Here is a 21,629-nt window from a genome sequence, read left to right on the forward strand (position 1 = left end):
CTGGTGTCCTTCACATCACTGTTCTTTAGTGACCCGCTGTAACTGAACCGCACCTGAGCTTAAAGCCACAAACTGATGGTCAGATATTCTTTTAAGGGTTTTCTGCTACAGAGCAGATTTCATGGTTTAGTTACAGCAAGTCGTCCAGCTCCTGAGGAAGCAGAGCACCGCACCCAGATTATTGTACTACAGCCATGTTTGACTATAATGTTCCTTTTCTATAAGGCTGTGTTAGTTTCCCACTTACCTATCTATATACACACAACTTCCAAAAACTTCATGTTTCATGTCACCTGTTCAGAGGATATTTTACCAAAAGTCTTGGGGATTAAAAATGTGAGAAGGCCTTTTTTTCTCAGCCGTGGTTCTGGCCTTACATTTCTCCCATGGAGGCCATTTTTGCCCTGTCTCCTTCTTATCACTGAGCTCAACTGAGGCAAGGAGGTCTGTGGTGCTTTTTATGTTCTGGGTTCTCGTGTGACTTCCTGGGTGTGTGGTCAATGCTTTCTGGGAGTGATATTGTTTTCAACAGTCGTGGATAACGTTTCTCACTGTGCTTCAGTGGACTCTCAGAGCCAGACGAATGGCTTGTCGATCCCTCCCAGACACATACAAGCTTTGGCTCGACGCATGAAGTGTTGCATTTTCAGATCTTTTAGCTCGCTTCATGTAGTTCGCTTTTAATTCCATGATTTCTTGTCGTTTCTACAGGTTTGGCAAAAAAAAAAAAAAAAAAATCATGCTGTGGTCTAGCTAATGACATTAAATGCAGTAATTTTAAAAAATGTGCTAGATGACTGATTTACGTTGGAATAATTTTACACATGGCTAGGTTGGTATATGATCTGAATTTATTTAACGCCTTTCCAGTCACTCCAGCCACTCAAAAGCCGCATCACCCAGTCGCACTTACAGATGTACACATTCATACACTGATATTCAGACTGGGAATTGATTGAGTGTTAAATCGCATTTTGAAAGAAGCTGCTCTTTATCGCTGTGTATGAACCGGCCAAAGCATTCTCTCCTGTTGCAGCTGCAGCTAGTTTACGTCTGAGCAGATTGTTTTTGTCTTGCTGGGAGCTGGGGAATTTTCAGAAGACGCTAGAAGGGGCCTCGGTTGGAGGTTCAGTTTTTGGTGTAAACATTCTTATCCCAATAGTTACAGCAGTGCTCATTACAGCCAACCTGAAGTTTCTGAGGACCTTCCCATGAGAAAGTGGTGTGACCTCTCTCATAGATAACACTGGTATTCAAGGGAGTTCTTTCCTTTTGGTCTAGTTAGAGCAGCTGGTACAGATGGGTGGAAGCTGAGAGCTTTTTAACATTAAATTCTCTTCGCTCCTTGCAAGGATCGATAAAAGTGCATATTGAGTGAAAATCAGTGATTTCCTTCTTGTTAACTAAGATCTTTTTTTATATAAGTGCCTTGCCTAGGGGTGAACCAACAAGAAGAGGCTGGATTTGAATTCATAACTTTTACATAGTAAGACTACTATTCTACTCCAATTTTATGATCCAAAAAGTTATTGTCAGAAAAACTAAATCATAAGAGTGTAATGAGCTAATGTGTACAGTATTTGACATCAAGTCTAAGGTGTTCACCCAGACACCAACTGCCAAATAACCTCTTCTTGCTTTATCAGTGCTTACTTGACAAGTTTTATTTTCTTGTTCACCCACTTTCTGGGGATTCAGATGTCGGGAGTTTCCTGGCCATGAACCAACATTTAAATGTCTAGTTCCTCAAAACAGTTTTCACTTTTGACTAGGCTCTTATTCATGCTGGAAGACGCTCATCAGCGGATTGCTCCAGGGAAAATTGTTCATTCATGGCAGCTTTTTCAGGAATATATTCTAGACAACTGCTCTATTTTCTATCCTTTTTGACATGGGTCAAGTATCCAAAGGTCAGCACCTAGGTCTGTGTAGAAAACAGTCCCACCCACCTTCTGTAATTCCCAACCAAGCTCTGCTCTGGTGGTGACCCCATCCTTTAGGTCAATCTTCCCAAAGGTTTTGGGAATGAGACACTATTAGGATTTTCTAATGAGCTCTGAAGCTTTCCTACCAGCAACCGAACCTCTTTCAATGACAATATATTTACCGGTAAAACCCTTCTGATTACAGTTGAGCATTGTTTAAAAACTATTTTAAACACTACTCCCTCTTTAAAGTGACCGTTCTGTTCTTCTAATTCAATTACAGTGAAAGAGTGATCTAAGCTTGTCTGTGTCTGCTGACTTTTCCCTTAGATCACTGAAATTACACTAGCAGCTCATTCTGTGGTAGGGCTGAGACACTGTCCACATGTATTAACCATTGAAAAATGCATTCATCTAATAAATATTCATTAATAGAATTAAAATAGTCAAGACAGGAACGTTTTTCTTCTTCCAAAAAAATAAAAAAAATATGTCAGTATGCAAACTTTTGGTCTATCACTGTGCAACCTCAAATCAACAAGAACCTCTCAGCCATGATTTAAACACTTGAAAAAAACAATGAACTGCATCTGATGATGACGCAGCAATAATGTAAAGGGAATTTTTGGCCCCCTTTTGTTTACATTGCCTGATTTGTCTAAGTTTATGTTATTTCTTGAGAGCCCCCCCCCCCCCAAGGTTCTACCACACTATTGTATCGTGATTTCCCAGACAGAGGGTCATTTGTGCTGTGGCCATAACTCTGCAGCTTAAAGTTCTGAAAGCACCAGCTCTTTCTCCAATATTTACGCAACACTTGTATGGACAGCGGGGTTTTCCCGTTCAGCTACACAAACCTGGTAAATACATCTGGTCTGTAGGATTTGTGATTTTAAAAAAACTTTTCAAATGCAAAAAGTCCCAAAAATCAGGAAATAATCCACACAACTAATACGGTAAAACTATTTCATGGTTATTGGATATTTTACCACAAAGTACAGTTACTCAAACAAATAGAAAGAAACGTTTGATTTATTTCCATTAAATCACAAAAACGCATTCATGCAAAACATCCAAATGAACAGAAACTAACCAAAGTACAACTATGGTGGCTGTCTAACAAAGAAAGAACAGAATGGAAAACTGTAGCTCCTCCTTTCCACCATCCTCCTCTCTTCTCATACTCTCTCCAGGGCCTCCAACATGATGATGCTGTTTCCTCTGATAACCTGCAACAAAGAAAAACACGTCCCAATTACCAGGACAGACCAACTCTAAAACAAACATCAAATACTGTTTTCTATTTAAACTAATTACAGTTTATCACAGCTTAAACACTAAAAAGGCCAACAACATGGCACATGTATGTAATATTTGACATGATTTTCAACTTCCACATAACTAGAGTCAACTTAGCATGTAGAGCAGTGGTGAGCAATGTCGCTCTGGTTTAATTTGTGATTCACTAAAACAGGCTGGCAGTTTTCATTTTATTTGCTCTGATCCGTCTCTAAACACATCAAACATTTTGATACAGGACCACTGGTGTTGCCTAGCAACATTAACTACAGATCAGTGCAACTCTAGTTGCCTGGTTAGGCAACAGCTGTTTGTTAAATCAAGACGATTTTCCATTGTATCTGAAAGCCCCAGGCGGGTTTCTCTACAAAGTTAGCCATGTGCTTTAGTTTCACAGGTTAAAGGTCTTGGTCTGAGGCAGGACTCTCCCCAGGATTGCTGACAGGGCAGGTTGTGTGCAGCAGGGCATTCTGACACCAGGCGCAGTAAAAAGGAGAGTGTACAGATTTAAGGTTTATACCGTTATTTGTCCCAAAAATAGTTATAAGATGTTTTTAAATGAGAAAGAACTCAAAACTTTGTCTGTGCAGTCAGTTCAGCAAGATAATGAGCATATTTGAATCCGTTTTCAACATGTTTGTAGCAGAGGAGCTCCATTTACAGGCCGGTTTGGAAAAATGACTTGGAACGGCCCCTTAAGTCGGTATTACACGTTGGAAAGGCGGTGCGTCAGAATGATCACTGAGGTACTGACCACCATGCCGATGGTGTTCTGTTGACCTCCAGGTCCCATCTCCAGGCTGTCGTCCACCACCAGGTTCATGAATGGGTCGAACCCTCGTAGGATGCCCTGCACGTGTCTGCCTCCATTCAGCTTCACTAGAAACACACACCAAATCTGTCAGAAGCTTTTTACACAACATGAACACCACAACGAACAGGGCAGAAACAAAACAAAGAGCGTAGCTGGTTACACCAGCACAAATTCATTTAGTGGACAAACGTTCAATTATTTAGTCTACATGTCCTCCAGGCTTTCTGATCTCTTGGAGAGGCCATCAAGGTCTTAATTAGAATAAATCATTTCACAAGGTGAGTCCTTTGGGCTGCACCCTAATTCAGGGGTCCCCACAGCAAGTCGTTTCAACCGGCCCACAGACTTGGCAGATTGTTGGGCTTATGGTGGACGCCCGGCTATTTGATTATCCATACTGATCCAGACCTGGAAAACAACTAATTCATGATCCTTTTTTTTTTTTTTTACCCTGCATAGGACCCCTTAAGTAAAGATACTTAAATACATTTTTGTATTTCTAAACCTGTTATTCAGCTGGTGACTCTACAATGAAACATGGGAATTTTTACGAGTGTGTGTGATTTTTGTTATTCGTTATTAGATCAGGCTTAGATCTAATAAAAACAGTAATTAGAACGACCTGACTCAATATAGATTGCTGCAAATAGAACTACAGCTTTCACGATAAACCTAGTTGATCAACTTACAATAAAGCTGTTGAAACCAGTACCTACAGTAGAGGTGCTTTACATTACCGCTACTGTTAGAACAGCTCAAGTGACATTTATCATTTACTTTACATTCATTGACCTCAAAATGCCACAACAGACACAGCAGATACTAAAACATAACTTCGGAAAAATGAGGATTGTGTAGGTTCAGGAAGTCATCAACTGTGTAATCGTATGTCTCCCCGCTGACTTTTTGGTTTATCATTGAGTGAAGTAACCAGAGATGGGCAGACTAACGTGAAACCCTACTTAAGACAAGCGATGCTTCAAAATTATATTACTTAAGCAGGAGGAAAAAGTAGCTGGAGTAAAACTAGTAGTAACTAGTCACCAGCCCGCTCTGCCACCGGCATGCTACAAGCGAACACTTTAAACTCCTCAGTTTAATCAATGTGTGTAAATCAGATTTAAAACAGACTCACGGGAAAGCTTCTTGTCCATAAACCTGAAAAAAAAAAAACACATTTCAGTTACCGAAGATCACAATCAAGACAGTGCATCCAACATTGCTAATGCTAGCCTTGTGCCATTGAAAACAATGCACCTGAGCTAACACGCTCCTTCACTTTCAAACAAGAACAAAACAGAAGGAATAGCCTTCACACGTCGTGTTAAACACGAGGAAACTTACTTCTTCAGCTCTGGTGGGTGGGCTTTGCTCATTTTGTCTTTAGTTTCTGAAAGCCTGCGTGCTATCTGATCGTTTGACAAAGCCGCGGAAGGAAAGCGTGCGATCAACCAGCGACCGGAAGTTTGAGGCTATTACAGGCCCACAGCGCCCCCACGAGGCCAGGAGGAGCGAGGAGGTAAAATCCTTGGAAGTGGTGTAAAAACGTTAAAACGTGCTCTGTGAGGAATATGACGCCTATTCATAACAAAATGATATAAATTGTAGAAAAGGTTAAAAACAGCTCAATCAGAAATCAACACTCATCTTAATTAATCTTTCAGTATAAAAATTACAACCAAATCTGGTTTGTGTGATATCAAATAAATTCAGTTATGTTCAATTCATTTCTACAAATTCTTATGGAGCCAATTCACAGGAAATGTAATCTCAAGGCATTTTGCAAGACATTCCGGTCCAGTTAGACCAAATAATTCAAATCAACGTATTTCAAATACAAATGTTTGCAGTCCAATTCAATATAACTATAGTTAAAATTGAGAGGAGAATGAAGAACCTGAAGGATGGACATCTTTGAAGGTCAAAAAAAAAAAAAAAAGGGGGGTGGGTAGGTGGGTGGGTCATCTACACAGTGATTAAAATATTGGAAGGAATCTCAAGAACATAGTGTACACAGCTTTATTGTGCAGCACAATGATAGCGTTGTTGGCTTGCCACAATAAGACAAGGCAACTGGTGTTGTCCCAGTGTGGAGTCTGTCTGCATGGAGTTGGCATGTTCTCTCTTATAATAATAATTGAACTTTATTGATCTCACAATGGAGAAATTCACTTCTGCATCTTAACCCATCCCCTTGGGGAGCAGTGGGCTGCCACTGTGTGGTGCCTGGGGAGCAATTGGGGGTTAAGGGTCTTGCTCAGGGACCCAGAATGGCAGCTTGTGGGAGTTGAACTCAGAACCTCTGGGACCAAAGCTCTGTGCTCTAACCACTAGGCCACCACTACCCACTACTGCACCACTACCCACTTATGCATGCGTGGTTGGGTTCTCTCCAGGTACTCCACTTCCTACCAGGCCAAAATCGTGACCTAGGTCAAATGTAAGGTCTTTCTAACTTGCGCTGAAGTATGACTGTGTATATGTATGGTTCTTTTGTCTCAATGTTGCCCTGTAGTGGACTGGCAAGCTGTCCAGGGTGTACCCCGCCTCTCCTGCTGGAGATAGGCATCATATAATGCAATGCAAACATGTGTGATCTATCCAGCTACTGGAAATAAAATAAAAATGTATTTTTTTGCCATGTCAAGATTTAATTGGGAATAAATGCTTCTGGATGACATTTTGGCAATAAACCACCTTAGACTTAGACAACTTTGTCATTTTGTATGTACAGAGTGCATAGAATAAAATTTGGTTGCATACAGCTTTTGACAGTGTGCCTTTTTACTTTCTAACCCTTTCTCTATTCTGCATTGAGCATCAAGTATCACCAAATATAATATAGCGCATGGAGAGGCAGGTTGAGTAGTACTTTAATAATTAGTTAACACTTACTGCAGGAATTGGAAGGTGTTTTGCAATGGGCACCTTGCATAGTGATAGTACAATGACTAATTCGCAGCATGTTGTACAGCCTAACTGTACACCAGACTTTTAGCTTGATTCACTTTCTTTAAGGAGCTAATGTCGCCGTACCCTGTTTCCCAAGGCCTTTGGGAAAGAAATAGGCCCAAAAATGATCACAGATCCTCCACCACATCCAACAATGGGGATGAAGAGCTGTTGCTGAGTCTCACCTGACCAGAGTGCAGAGGTCCAGTTTAAATCCAAACAGGGTTTAGCAAACTCCCCATGCTTACATGTGATGCTGCAACAGAAAAGGGATTGTTTGTTTGTTTGTTTCCTGGTATCACTCCCAAACTGCTTCGCACATAGACAACGTCTAATGGCCCTTATGAAGACCCTAAGATGGCACTCTCTCTGAGTTTTAGTAATTTTTTTTAACTTCTTACCATCCCGCTCACAAGTAGTAGTGAAAGAATCGGGTCTCGGTCACGTATTAAACCACAGGGAGATAACAGCTCAAGGATTACTAACAAGTTCCTAGAAACTCTGGACTTAAAATGTATACATTCCAAAGACATTTATTTTAGTGATTACGTGTACCAATAATTATTGCCTGAATGAATAAAAGTAGTCACGGTAACGGCTGGAGTTTCCTAATAGCCCAGCAGCCATCAGTTCTGGGGGAGAAACTGAGCCTTTTATTTCTTTTCTAGGTTTATTACTGTAAATTCCCTTTGTTTAATACAGTAGATTTGGTATCCACAGATTATCTAAGATTAAACCCAGATTATTTAAATAGAGTTATTAATTGCTGAATAAAGCATGATTAGATGTTATGTTGAGCAAAACTTCAGAGAAAAAGGGGCTGGTCTTAACTACAGCTCAGTCTGACATTATGCCATGGCACAGAGAGATTGATTTAAGGTACCGGTGCATATTAACTGGCCAAGTGTTTTTGAATAAGTCTGTCCAACTACATGAGGCCAGCCATGTTAGAGCAGAACGAGCTCACCATCAAATCTTAGAGACATTCTCACCAGGAGGGAAAAAAAAAAAAACAAACAAACAAAAAATCTCTGCTGTAAAGTTTTTATTCTGTCATCTATAAAGAAGTAGGAACCAAAGTATATAAAAAAAACAAAAAAAAAAAAAAAACACACCAAAATGTTTAAAACTTAATCATGTTGAACATTTTCACAGTAGCACCCTGAAAACGGTAGCTGGACACCTCAAAAGAAAAGAGAAAATGCCAGTGGGTTCATCAAAGCGCACTTATCGAGTGACACAGACACCGAGGAGCTGCTCTTAATCCACGGTTGCATAGGTGAGACTTCAGCCAGCTGGACAAATGAAATGAACTAAAGACGCAACACATATTCCCGTGAACGTTGGGGACATTGTGGGAGCGAGGGCAACAATAATGCAACTTTATAATGGCAAAAAAAAAAAAAAAAGGAATCTGAAAACAAGCCACATGCTCTCAAGCAGCTGCAGACCTCATCTGCTAATGAATGGGCCGTGAAAAAGGGAACTAAACCAAAGCCAGTGATTTTATCACCAGCTCCACTAAACCTAAACCTCCACTAAAAGCTGGATCGTAATCAGGAGCATTTCTTCAGGCAGTCGCTGTTTTGCTTTGAACCCCTCAACACACAGCGGCAGCCTGGAGACGCTTCTAGTGAAACGCTGTTACACAATCTAAACATTAGATAGAAGTTTTGTCCAAATTAAAGTGGTATATACTGGGTTCCACCCACTGAACAAAGTTGGCACAGAACCTGCATCAAACATTTAAAGGTTACACATTTTGGGCATCAGCTGCTGACAGAATTCAAACCCACTCCACATCTTCGCTGAACATAAACGCCGTGATCAGATAGTTCTGGTCAGATGGGCCGAGGCCATTTAAAGAGACGCAGGAAGCATTACGTCTCCCTGAAGGTGTGCCCACTGGCCGCCATCTTTCTCCTTTCCACCCGAACCAAGTAGTGTGCTGAGAGGCGAAGGGCGTCGGGCCCAGACACCTTCAGACCTAAAACTATGCACCATCAGCATAATTCTGACCCTGTGGTACGCCTCACTGACCCGCCATTCATACATGGCCAGTTAGAGTAATTATTGGCCACCTGCAGGGAGAACCATACATTATACACTGCAGAACACGTTACCCTTCTTAACTAAAGTACTTGAAAAATGTGTTGGAACATCTCACATGTGATTTAGCCAGACTGAATCACAAATAGTTTGTCTCCTCAAAACAGAAGGACCCTGTTGGTTGAGCCTGTTCTACGCAGGAGGCAGCACGCCCCGATGAATGTGTTCAGATTCAGCAAAGGCAAACAATATATTTGACTGAAGAAGAAAAAGCCACGAGCAGATGGGTAATATTCATGGTAGTGTGAACAGAAGCATTAAGAACAGAAGCACTACTCTTAGGTTTCCAACACAGTTGTTCAGAAAACACAGATCTGGTTTTGATTGCCGTTTCCAATGTGTTCCTGATCCGCTTAGTGAACATGGTCCCGTTTTCAGAGGCTCTGATGGACCTCAGTGGTCTACTGAGAGAAAAACAAAGAACAGAAAAACACGCCACATGGTTACAGGAGTTCCTTCAGACCTGGATGATATGTTGGTAGGTTAACATTCAGTCATCAGCTCCATGATTACATTTCAGCAGGCTCTCATACACCAAACTGACACATGATCGACACCCTGACCGGCACAGAACCCAACTCAGCTGAGCTAACGGTGCAAAATGGAAACAAAGCAGCATAAAGAAGCCAGGAGGCGGACCCTCAGGTCAGCTTGGTGTATGAGGGCCCCGCCCATCGCATGCAGAAAGGCAGTCGCTGAGGGCGTGGCACTAAAGGTCAGGCTGTGCTGGCCTGCAGCGGCGGGCCCTCTGACATGCGGTCCTCCTCCACCCTGATGCGGAGGTGCTCCTGACAGTGTTCTAGGAAAGAGTCCAGTGCTGAGAAGCCCTGCTGACAGGGAACACAGTGGTACAGCCTCTGCCTCTTGGAGCCGGGCCCTTTGCACGCGTCCATCTCGCTGCTGCACACGCTGCAGTGGCGCCTCCTCACAGAGGACTGGTGGAGCTCCATGTGCTCCTTCAGCTGCTGCTGCACGGAGAAGACCTGTGCACAGGAGGGGCAGGGGAAGTCGCTCTCCTCCTCCGCCTGCTGCTCTCTGTCAGGGCGAATCAAAGCGCTGTCCGTCTTCTTAGGCCGTCCAGGACCAGGTTTGCGAGTTTTAATCCCCGGCCGCCGTATTTTAGCCACGTTGGGATTGACTTTGACGGGTTGGGAGTCTTTGATGGTGCTGCTTGCGGAGACGTCTTTGTCTTCGGCGGGGGCGCGCCCTTCCTCTGCGTGGCGTTTGCAATGCGCCCTGAGTGACAGGTGATGGAAGAAAACTTTGCTGCATATCTGACACGAATAGGTGCACACTTTTCTGAGCTTCTTGATGGCGGGCCTGGGCTCCCGCCTGGCGCTGTTTTCTCTCCTGTGCTTCTCTTTCCTGTGCATGTACAGTTTAGACGTGCACCTGAAGACCATGTCACAGGAGCGACAGCTTAGAAACTTCTTTTTGGATTTCAGGCTTTGACTGGGCCCTCCGTTAACCTCCACAGTCCTCTCCCCCTCTGCGTCACGCTGCGCTTTGGCGTTTAGCTCCTCCTGGAGGTGGTTGTCCTGAAAGTGCTGCAGCAGCGCCGCTTCGGTGCAGAAGATCCTGGAGCAGATGTGGCACATGCTGATGGTACCGCCGCTGGGACCCGGGGTGTCGGAAAAGTCCGAGTGGGCGGAGTCGCCCTCGGAAACGGGCGGAGACTCGTCGGGGAGGCTGCGGGCGTCGGCGACGTTGGACGGAGAGCCGCTGCAGCTGGCCTGCTGGTGGTGCAGCAGCGCCTGCTTCTGGCTGAAGCTCCTCCCGCACGGGGCGCACGCGTACGGACTGCTGTCCAAAAGGTGCGGCGGCCGCTGAAGCGACTTCTCCGGCGCCCTGCCCGCATTTGAGAGCGGCGTCGTGCAGGGGGCGCCGCGCCGCGTCGACCCATGGCCGCCGTCACGCTGGTGCGAGTCCAGATCACACTGGTGCAGCTGCAAGGACGACCTCAGGGAGAACTGCTGCCCACATAGGGGACAGCGGTGAGGTTTAGGCAGCGCGTTCTTTAGCTCCTGGTGTGGCAGCAGGTCTTTGGCGTAGGGGAAGCCTTTCTTACATTCCTGACAGCCGTACAGAGGCAGGTGGGGGTGGTGGCTCTGGGGCTGCTTGGTGTCGGTGCGCGCGATGAAGCTGGCGAGCCTGGACAGAGTGTCCGTTCTGAAGGCCTCCTGTGACTTGGAAGTGCTCCAGCCAACTCCATCCATCTCCTGCTTTAAGAGAGACAGCAGAAATCTGGGTCAGGACGGTCGTTAAGGAAGCTGCCGTAAGATTTAACACTTGGATCATTTAGGATTATCTAAATCATTTCTATATGTCACGTTGCTGCTGTGAAACTTGAAATTCCCCACTGAGGGACACACAAGATTTAGATTTCCTGCCATCCTCTCTGCCAGAATAACACACTTTATTATCATTATCTGATTTAAAGTCAGAATGTGTTATGAAGCGCCACAGAGAGTGGATGCAACCATCTGCTTTTAACAGACTTTTCTCATGTGTGCTGGAATGGAACAAAACAATGTAAAACATTAACTATGCTCACATTTTATTTACATTCATATATAGGAACACGTCTAACAGCACAACATCGACTGATATCAACATGCATATGCAGCAGCTTGAACCAAACGTATGTATTCACTGGACTAAAAGGTCAGAAAGCAGTCTATGCATCAGTGTCCGTATTCACAAAGAATCCTGCCTGAGACTAAAAGTAGCTCTTAGAGTTTCACCTCAGCGAGACAAAAGGTTTTCACCAAGCATCTTAGCCTTAAGAAGGCTCCTAAAGAGAGAAAAAGAGAGAAAAATGTTGGGAGAAGTGAGGAGGACTTTTAGCGCAGCTAAGAGAGTCTGAAGCAGGAAGATGGTGGAAACAGAGAGAGCTGATTGGCTGATCCACCTACAATTATTAATGTGTAGATAAGATAAACTATCATCTCCCTAGAGGGAAATTATGGACAGGTTAGAGCTGTGGCTCTAGTAACTTTTTTTAAGGATAAATAACAGGAAAATATTAAATAATCATGAATAAAAAGCAAAGAAATGCTCTAGTGGCTAGTTTTTTTTAAATTACACTAAGCCTGTAGGCTTACTGTAGAACCGCGGCTCGGAGTTGAACCCGGGTCAAACATGTTGAGGACTAAGGCCTCTGTACATGGGTTGTGTTACCTGCTGCACCACCAGCGCGCCCCAGGATGTTTATATTTAAAGAAAATGCTCTCAAACATTTTAGAATGGAAAAAATTCCAGATAAATATGTATACATAAAAACAAACTCTTGACAAGATAAAGTGAATTATACACATAAACTAAGGGTTAAAGCAAAAATAATCAATCTGACCAATCATCCCCCACCCCCAGTCAGCCCATATATTCCCGCGGACATCATGCCACGTCAGTTACCTCACTTGCTTATTGTGCAAATTTTAACCAAATCTGGTAGTTTTACAATATGCAGTGACCATTCCTGTCTCCGTCCCACCTTTCAGCTACAGAGCCTTGGCCTCATCCTGGACAGCCTCCTATCCTCTCCTTCACTTTCCACATCCAGAACATCACCTAGTTAACTTTCATCTCTGCAGCATCAAGTTCTTCCTTCGCACTTTTGCTAAACTGGTCCACAGTCCACTTCACAGTTTCAGCTCCCTTCCCTCCCTCCATAAACTGCCACTAGCACAACGACAACAGCTTCATCATCACATCATCTACGCCCCACCTGTACATTAACTCCACTGACTCCCTGCTACCTTCAGTATAAATCAATCTTAAGAACATACAAGGCCAACCACAGCCTTTCAGAAATGTCTATCTATCCAAGTGAATGCAGGTTAAAATATTTGCTATGTTATTTGTATTTTTATTATAGTATTTAGCACCATGTTTAAAAACTGGGGCTTTGTGGTTCCGCACACGGTCAGCCATGGATACAGGTAACTGGATTCTGTGGCTGTTCCACATAGGGGGAGCAGGTCTCAAAGGACCAAATGTGGGACAATAGGATGCTTAGTGAGGGACAATGCGGGACACATAACCAACACTATGATGACGTCATGCATTTTAATTTAACACAGACCGCACATTACAATCATCAGTCTCTGCCTTGCCTGTTAGTGCTCAACAATTAATTATCACAACTCACAAGTTTACAGTCACAAGCCCCCCACGATCCGGTGTTTCGTTGAGCCACGTTTCCCCATCAGATACTGTGGGACATTGTTTCAGTTTGCAGGACAACAGTGAAAAATGCAGGACAGTGCTGCACTGTCTGCTCCTCCTAGTTTCACAGGTAAAGGAGGAGTGCTGCAGAAAAGGCAGTATTTATTATGCACATAAACACGCCTGACAGGTTACGTTTTTTTTGCATCATGACTGATAATCTTCCAATTCTCGTCCGTTTCTCTCGGCCAAGCCTATCTTCACTTATTCTTAACCACAGTCAATGATCGATATATCCGATGACATGGCCACAGGTGGAAATACTATTGATTACAAGAGGGACCAAAGGCGAGAGACACGCTTACAGAGGAAGTTGTTCTCAGATGTTCAATCCGCTGAACTTTGACTTCCTGGTTCACATAAACCCAAAGAAAACCTTTGACCACCACTACTTCCATTCACGCTGTCTGTAGCCAGTTTGAGATGCTCTTCCAAAAGTTAAAATGACGGAACATCGACAAACCTCAGACTGACAGATGTCCGCTTTACAAAGACCCGCCCTACTCTCTTTCTGACTGGCTAATGTCCCGGCTCTGCCAGTTTTCATTGGTTAAGAGCAGTGTCAGTTTAAAATGTTGAATAAAACGTCTAAACAGATGAAAATTAATAATTTTTTTGCTCTCAACTTCTAATTGATGAAAATCTGTCGCAGCGACAGAGAACTTTAACTCATGGTATAGAGGGAAGATATAAAAGAGTTGAAAAACTAGTTGCTGTATTGTACTTGATGTCCGTAGCCTAAATGGTCACCTAGAAGCTAGCTTGTGTGATGCCATCTCCTCTCTGGCTTCTGATCGCTGCACGGAGCACTTCTCACTTTCCAGGCTGGTGCAGAAAAGCTGCGAGACGCGCAGCTATGAGCTACGAAGTCCGCCTCTTCGAATTATGATCCCAGGTCCGATTTGCCTTTCAACACTCCTCTATTCTCCTCCCAGAGCTGTGGGGACAGATGCACTGCTGTCCAGTGTGGATTTCTCCACCTTTTTCTCTTTTTTACGCCGGCCTTTTGCCAAAAATACCACCACTTTATACCAGCGGGCAATCAGAGTAAGAACGCAAGGATACAACGCATAACAGGCCAAACGAAATCATGGGGAGGATGCACATAAGTTGCATTCAAACATTTTGACGCTGTGTGACAATTTAGCCAAGTTTGATCATGTCACACACGTCTGAATCCAGTCTAATCAGTTCATTTCTCTCCATTGATCACATTTGTGTCGTTTCTGACAGTTTCTTGTATCAACCAATCACAGCTGTTAGAAGACAGCGTCACACCTAGCAACGGGGTCGACCACACCTCCTCATTGACATAAACATCTCTGTTGTCTCCTTTTACTCAGTGGCTCTGAGTAATCTGAATCAGTGTGAAGGTAAAACTACTGGGCAGGAATCTTCAGGCTAACATAGAAGCTCTCTGACAATCTTTGTGAATACGGGCCCGGACCATCACCTAGAAAGTATTCATAGAAGGTTTGCTTTTTGACATGCATGCATGCGTTTTATGAATGCGCTCAGTCGCATGCACGAGTGCCCGACAGGACAAAGGGGGGTGCTGTGTGTTAATCTCCATTTCCACTGTGGCTGTGGCTCATATGGCTACGGCCAGTGTCCTGCTGGAAGGGGAAACTTCCAGCCGGTCTTAAGTCTTTTGGGGCTGGTGAAGCGCACAACTGACACTGGCACTTTCGGCGGGTTCTCTCACCTGAGCCGTGGATCTCGGCAGCTTCTCCAGAATTACCACGGGTCTCTTCAACACTTCCCCGAATAACGCCCGCCGCGGCTGTATTGTCTTTTTAGCTGGACGGCGGTGGCATGGCAGGTTTGCAGTTGTGCCATATTGCTTCCACTTATTGACGATGGACTGAACCGTGTTCTTTGGCATGTCCAAAGCACTGGCTATTGATTTACAGGCTAAGCCTGCTTTGAACTTCTCCACAACTTTATCTCTGACATGTCTGCTGTGTTGCTTGATCTTCATGATGCCGTTGTCCACAGATGCTCCCTAACACACCTCTGACGCTTTCATAGAACAGACCAAACGCAGCTTATTCCTAGTTATTAATTGGGTGTCTTCAGAACCCAATACATTGCATTGGATTTACAGGTTTCAGAACCAAAGGGTTGGATAGGCGACATTTCTCCTAATTTAGTCTTCAGGATGAGTTCTTTCAAATAGTATTAGTATGCTCTTGGTCGATCTAGCCCAGTTTCCTTATTCTTCTAAAGAAAAAAAAAAGTTTGGTGTTAATAAAAGGCAAGTAAAATAACCACAACCTGACTAACTACCACTGGGTTTCATCTTGTTATGGACTCTATTCCCCACTGAGGCCAATCAGAAATATCTTGTTCTTAGAGCAGATGGCCAGGCTGGTCCTTCTCTCAGGACAGGGCTGCAGGTTGAGCCTCTCAACAACAACAAGTTCAGATTCCGATACCTTCCCTGCGGATATCTGTGTTTAAGTGTGCACTTCCTTTTTTCCCTGTTACCAAAAACCCGCCGCTTTTAAAACACACTAATGTCAATCTGCGTAGCAGGAAAATATCATAATAAAGCACGACGCAACACATTTGCAGAGTCACGTCCACGATGAAAGCTGGATCTAACTGCTTCTGTTAAGAACTAAACTTAGCTGCAGTGGTCGACATTTGACAGTAGAAGAGGTCTCATTTCCGCCTAGCTTGCTTCTTTACTTCGCTTAGTTTCCCAAAAAGCTGCCAACGTTAAATGTGCTCCGGTTAATTCAAACCTAAACGATCAGACAGCTGCTGAGTGAAAGCCAGCAGCTCCATGTGAGTAAACACAGGCTAGCTCCCTGTGTGCTAGCGTTAGCTCGGCGCTAAGCTGCGCTACCATGGTTCCGCGTTTTAACGGCTCACCTGCACTCTCTCACCCACCCTGAGGGACTTCTGCACCAACGGTCAGCTACAACCACAGCGTGGGCTCGGTACAGGTACTTTCTGACCGCGTGGACCAGAACCGGGGCACTAGCATGACTGCAATGGCCGTGAGAGCAAAGTTTGTAGAGATAACGGAAGTGCGCCAGACCACTAGGGGGAGTTGAGCGCTTCTTCTTCTTCTGGTGGTTTACAATCGGTGTGCATTACCGCCATCTGCCGGACTGATGTGTGCGCCACTAAATATAAAATGTTCATTCTACTTACAAAAGAAATACTTTTAGCTAATTCTGTATATTTTAACCCCTTTACTGTTGCTTTAAGTATATTATGTGACTCAGGCTTACTTAATATATTAATCATAGTTACTAGTATTTGTATTGCCCTTCTCATTTTCTGCATTCTGCTGAAACATGCTGATTACTTTCCCCACAATACGCACAGGCCCCTGACGGGTGTTTTTTATGAAGGTAGATTTTATGAAGGTAGGTTTGTGTCTTTGTTTTTTTCCATTGAAGTGAAGGTGTTTTTAATAGAAAATATTTTTTTGATTGAAGCAACCATTTCTTTATTGAATAATAAAGACACAAATCTACACACTGCATACTTCATATGTTTTCCTATCATTTTTAACCCACTCTTAGACTTTTTAACTCACTCTTTGACATTATTTCTAATAATTACTTTAATTTATCTTTTACTTTTTGTTAACAACCTCTTTACCATATTGTCCCATCTTAAAATCCACTTCAATTAGTATTGGATAGTGATCACTTCTTATGGTTGATTCTTTTAGAACTTTCCAATTACTAAACCTTGCAAGGCTTTCAGATCTCAAAGTTAGGTCTAAAGCAGATTCAGATCAATCTCTGATAATAACGCTGCTACCACTTCTATCATTAAGACAAACCAAGTTCTTTACATCCATTATTTCTTCCACCGCATCTCCATTGGCATCATTACTACAACCCCACAGAGTGCTGTAAGCATTAAAATCTCCACAAGAAATGACTTTCCTTCAATATTTTCAATAAGAACCTCCATTTCATCTAAAGTTTTTTACAGAGTATAAAATTTAATACTTTCATATTTAAATTTTTTGTCCAAATTTCTACAGCTATCCACTCTAACCTTTTCTCTTTACTAAAATCTACATTGTATGCCTTGTTTTATGTAGATTTTAGCAATGCAATGAAGGAAGGATAAAAGGCCAGACTGGAAATCTCAGGAACCCTATTTTTATTTTATCAGGAAGAACATCACCCTGAAACCCCAAAAGCGCCAAGGCTTTCAATCCTTTTACCATCCACTGTTTTCAGTAGACCTTTTAGTCTTTGAAGTTCTTTTCCATGAATAGTTTTTGCTAAGTTTTTCTAGATCCTCTTCTTTCAGAATACCAGCGGCAACTCCATGAGATACTTTATTTTCTATTAGCAATTACCTTCCACAAGCAACTTTTTTATAAAATATTAGCAATCTATATAACTTCATTTTCTGTTCTTCACTTTGAAACAACATATTTCCATCACACAGAACATTCATAAGCTCTAACGCACCTAGCTTCTTTTTCAGATCTCTGGATACCACCTGCCACAGGGCTTAAATTCCTCTTAAATTCATCTGCTCATCTTGTACCCTGAATTTAGGCATTACATTAATTTCCACTTTTTTTTTAATTTTTCTTGCTATTCTGTTTTCTTGCTCTGAACTGTACTCTTCTATGCGTCTCTTGCTATTTTGATTACAAACCTCCCTATCGTTGTCATCCTTCATCTCATTTCCTTTTCCTCTTTGTGACAGCTATCCCAACTGTCACACAGAGACAGGAAGGGTAATGGTTTTCTGTTCTTCCTTAATATTACTCTACATATTGATTAGTGAGTAGTTTAGACTCTTATCTTTAAAATTGGTTTCATTAGTCTGACTCTTTAGTTAACTATTTGCCGTGCACACATTTAGCTAACTTTATTTTTCAGTTCTTTTGGATTTTTTGTTAAATACAACAAATTAAATTAATCTTTTGAGTTACCAGTTTCCTCTGGACCTGCTGATGGACCTCATACAGATGAGCTCCAGCTGATGTCCTTATATGGCTGTCAAACTTCCTCAGCGGGTCGTTCCATTTGTTTGCCAGGGGAAGGGGAAATTTGGCCTTTAGATTATTTTACCATTTCTTTAATGTTTCTTCTCTTTGTAACTTAGTTCAATGCTAAGATTTATTCAATTTAAATATTTAGTAATGTGTTGACCAGTATTTGTTTAAGTTATTGTGTGTTTAATTACCTCTGTGTGTGAATTAGCAGTGGTCTGATCAGCCACTATTTAAGTTCCCCTTATGTCTTGTTTGTTAGGTCGGTTTTGTGCTTGAGTTCTTTGTGTTACTACCTGAGTTGTAGTTTATGTTGACCTCAGTTTTTGGCCCCCAATTTATCATTTTTGAATACTTTTTGTATTTTTGTAATAATAAATTAAGAATATATTTTGAAAATGTTCAACGTCTCTTTGGCTGGTCTATGTAAAACCTTCATATTCTTCCTCTACCTACTGGAGCCCAGTCATCAAAGTTCATATCTTCATCGCCATCTACCTGCATTGTCACACTTCAGCTTTTGCCAGCGACCAAGATTATTAATGGTTTTCTTAGTAAGCTGAAGGCTGCATACTCAGGGCACCCTAACTAACAGCTGTTCAAACAAAAAAACTCATAAAATGCGTCGATAGTTGACCACCAAGTCAAATAGGACCAGACCCTTAGTAAACATTAACGGGATGACTAAAGGAAACTTGGACAGAAGGATAAGGGGTAGGTTTTCTCTTATTTTCAACTTTTCCTCATATTGGCAAAGGTATGTAGAGTTGCCAAAAATTGTAATCAAGTAAGACAAAGCTGGGAAACTTCCCATCCAGCACCTGTACTTTTAGCAATGGTGCCCCCCAGGGGTGTGTGCTCTCCCCACTGTTGTTCTCTCTCTACATGAACGTCTGCACCTCAGGAGACCCATCCGTCAAAGTCCTGAAGCTTGCTGATGGCACAATGGTCATCGGTCACACCAGGGACGGTGATGAGTCAGCCTACAGACTGGAGGTTAATCAGCTGGCTCACTGGTGTAGCCAGAACAGCTTGGAGTTTAACATGTAACAATCTGGCACTAGTGACTAGTCTGAGAGCTGGTTTTATAGTCAGTGGTGCTGGTGGATCTGGTGAAGACTAATGCGAATGGGGCGGAGCTGTGCAAGTGTTTCAGATGAGAATCAGACCAGCACTAGTGCCGAGATCATGACACTCTTAGTGCTGCTTTTAATATTAACGAATGACTGTACATGTTGCATTTCAACAGTATAACAAGATGTGTTGTTACTAATCTGGGGTAAACTGGTGCACCAGAAATATGATTACAGACTTCCTGGTAAGTAGGATGATGTCAACTTCCCATCTATATTTTGCAAAAAAGTGAAGACTATAGAATAGGGAGCAGGAAATTATTTTCTCCCCCTCCAGAATCCTGCTGAGGATTCTGGAGGGGGCTTGGGAGTTTGCCTAACCAGTCTACATGTGCTTTGTGGATCTGGAGAAGGCATTCAACCGTGTCCCCCTGAGGGATCCTGTGAGGGGTACTCCGGGAGTATGGAGTACCGGGCCCTTTAATAAGGGCTGTCAGGTCTCTGTAGACCGGTGTCAGAGTCTGGTTCGCATTGCCGGCAGTAAGTCGGACTTGTTTCCGGTGAGAGTTGGACTCCGCCTAGGTTACCCTTTGTCACCGATTCTGTTCATAACTTTTATGGACAGAATTTCTAGGCGCAGCCAAGGTGTTGAGAGGATACGTTTTGGTGGCCTTAGAATTGTGTCTCTGCTATTCGTGGATGACGTGGTCCTATTGGCTTCATCAGGGCGTGATCTACAGCTCTCACTGGAGCGGTTCGCAGCCGAGTGCGAAGCGGCCGGGATGAAAATCAGTGCCTCCAAATCCGAGGCCATGGTCTTGAACCGGAAAAGGGAAGAGTGCCTTCTCCGGGTTGGGGAGGATGTGCTGCCCCTAGTGGAGGAGTTCAAGTATCTTGGGGTCTTGTTCACGAATGAGGGGAAGATGGAGCGGGAGATCGACAGGCAGATTGGTGCAGCGTCTGCTGTGAAGCGGGCGCTGTACCGATCTGTTGTGGTGAAGAGAGAGCTGAGCCAAAAGGCGAAGCTCTCGATTTACCGGTCGATCTACGTTCCTACCCTCATCTATGGTCACGAGCTTTGGGTCATGACAGAAAGAACGAGATCCCGGATACAAGCGGCTGAAATGAGTTTTCTCCGTAGTGTGTCTGGGCTCTCCCTTAGAGATAGGGTGAGGAGCTCAGTCATCCGGGGAGGACTCAGAGTAGAGCTGCTGCTCCTCCACGTCGAGAGGAGCCAGTTAAGGTGGCTCGGGCATCTGGTCAGGATGCCTCCGGGACGCCTCCCTGGTGAGGTGTTCCGGGCACGTCCCACCGGGAGGAGGCCCAGGGGAAGACCCAGGACACGCTGGAGGGACTATGTCTCCCGGCTGGCCTGGGAACGCCTTTGGATTCCTCCTGAGGAGCTGGCCCAAGTGGCTGGGGAGAGGGACGTCTGGCCCTCCCTACTGAAGCTGCTACCCCCGCGACCTGACCCCGGATAAGCGGAAGAAGACGGACGGACGGACGAAATTATTTTCTTTCAGTTTGCACTGAAAGAATAAGTCAATCATTTAGTACTCACATTTGCATGCACAAAACTTTGAACACTTAAGGCTGAAGTAATAGCCTTTGCATCGCCATTAGCGTTTGGTCTTGCTGCCCCATTTTGTCAACTCCTGACAACTCAGGGCAAATGGTGGAGGGAAAGGACTTGCCAGACTCAGTTGGCAGGGCTTTCAGTTTGCATTTTGCACCAAGCGCAGAAGATTAGGTCAATATTCCATAATAGTATTTCACTCAATAGTACAAGGACCAGATTTGTGATAATTTTGTAAGCCAGCTCAGAAAGGACTTGTTCTGCCTTTTTTACTAGATAAGAAGTTTTTGTAAATCACCCAAGAACTTCCTCTGATGGTTATTTTGTGACATTGTTTTGGTTACTCTGGAAAAAAGAAAATGGAGGAAGCAGACAGATCCAAGATGGCGGAACCTAATGCAGAGTGTTCATAGATAAAGCTGATATCAACCTTGATAAGTTAATGTTTTGGACGAGATTTGTCCTTAAGTACTGGGTAATGACCAAAAGTAATAATTGTCTCTTTGTTTGTGTAACAGTGATGTGATAATTGGTACATTTAGGCCATTTATGATTTTTTTTGTTTGTTTTAGCTTGCAGTAAGCATAAAGCAAGCTAGTTTGCAATGTTGGCCAGCTAAAACAATGCTTTGTACTGTATACTTCAGATTTAAGATGGTCAAAGAGAA

General features: G+C 43.4%; 2 protein-coding genes across 8 annotated transcripts; both read right to left on the minus strand.

The window, feature by feature from the left end:
* Positions 1–2,939: 2,939 nt before the first annotated feature.
* Positions 2,940–5,527, minus strand: snrpg (small nuclear ribonucleoprotein polypeptide G). Its single transcript, XM_012877556.3, has 4 exons — positions 5,383–5,527; positions 5,174–5,196; positions 3,979–4,103; positions 2,940–3,154 (listed from the first exon to the last, which is right to left on the minus strand). The coding sequence occupies exons 1-4, from the start codon at positions 5,412–5,414 to the stop codon at positions 3,104–3,106; spliced, it is 231 nt and encodes a 76-aa protein (XP_012733010.1). The 5' UTR covers positions 5,415–5,527; the 3' UTR covers positions 2,940–3,103.
* Positions 5,528–8,018: 2,491 nt separating this feature from the next.
* On the minus strand, positions 8,019–16,398 carry si:ch211-148l7.4 (uncharacterized protein LOC563603 homolog). 7 transcript variants are annotated; one of them, XM_036145448.1, is made up of 3 exons: positions 16,225–16,398; positions 15,032–15,549; positions 8,019–11,321 (listed from the first exon to the last, which is right to left on the minus strand). In XM_036145448.1, the coding sequence occupies exons 2-3, from the start codon at positions 15,305–15,307 to the stop codon at positions 9,816–9,818; spliced, it is 1,782 nt and encodes a 593-aa protein (XP_036001341.1). In that variant the 5' UTR covers positions 15,308–15,549; positions 16,225–16,398; the 3' UTR covers positions 8,019–9,815. The 7 variants fall into 7 exon arrangements, with proteins under 7 accessions (XP_036001341.1, XP_036001309.1, XP_036001246.1 ...); XM_036145416.1 differs by having other exon boundaries at positions 16,207–16,398; XM_036145353.1 differs by having other exon boundaries at positions 15,032–16,398.
* Positions 16,399–21,629: the final 5,231 nt, after the last annotated feature.

This window comes from Fundulus heteroclitus, chromosome 1 (assembly GCF_011125445.2).
Source record: "Fundulus heteroclitus isolate FHET01 chromosome 1, MU-UCD_Fhet_4.1, whole genome shotgun sequence".
NCBI lineage: Eukaryota > Metazoa > Chordata > Actinopteri > Cyprinodontiformes > Fundulidae > Fundulus > Fundulus heteroclitus.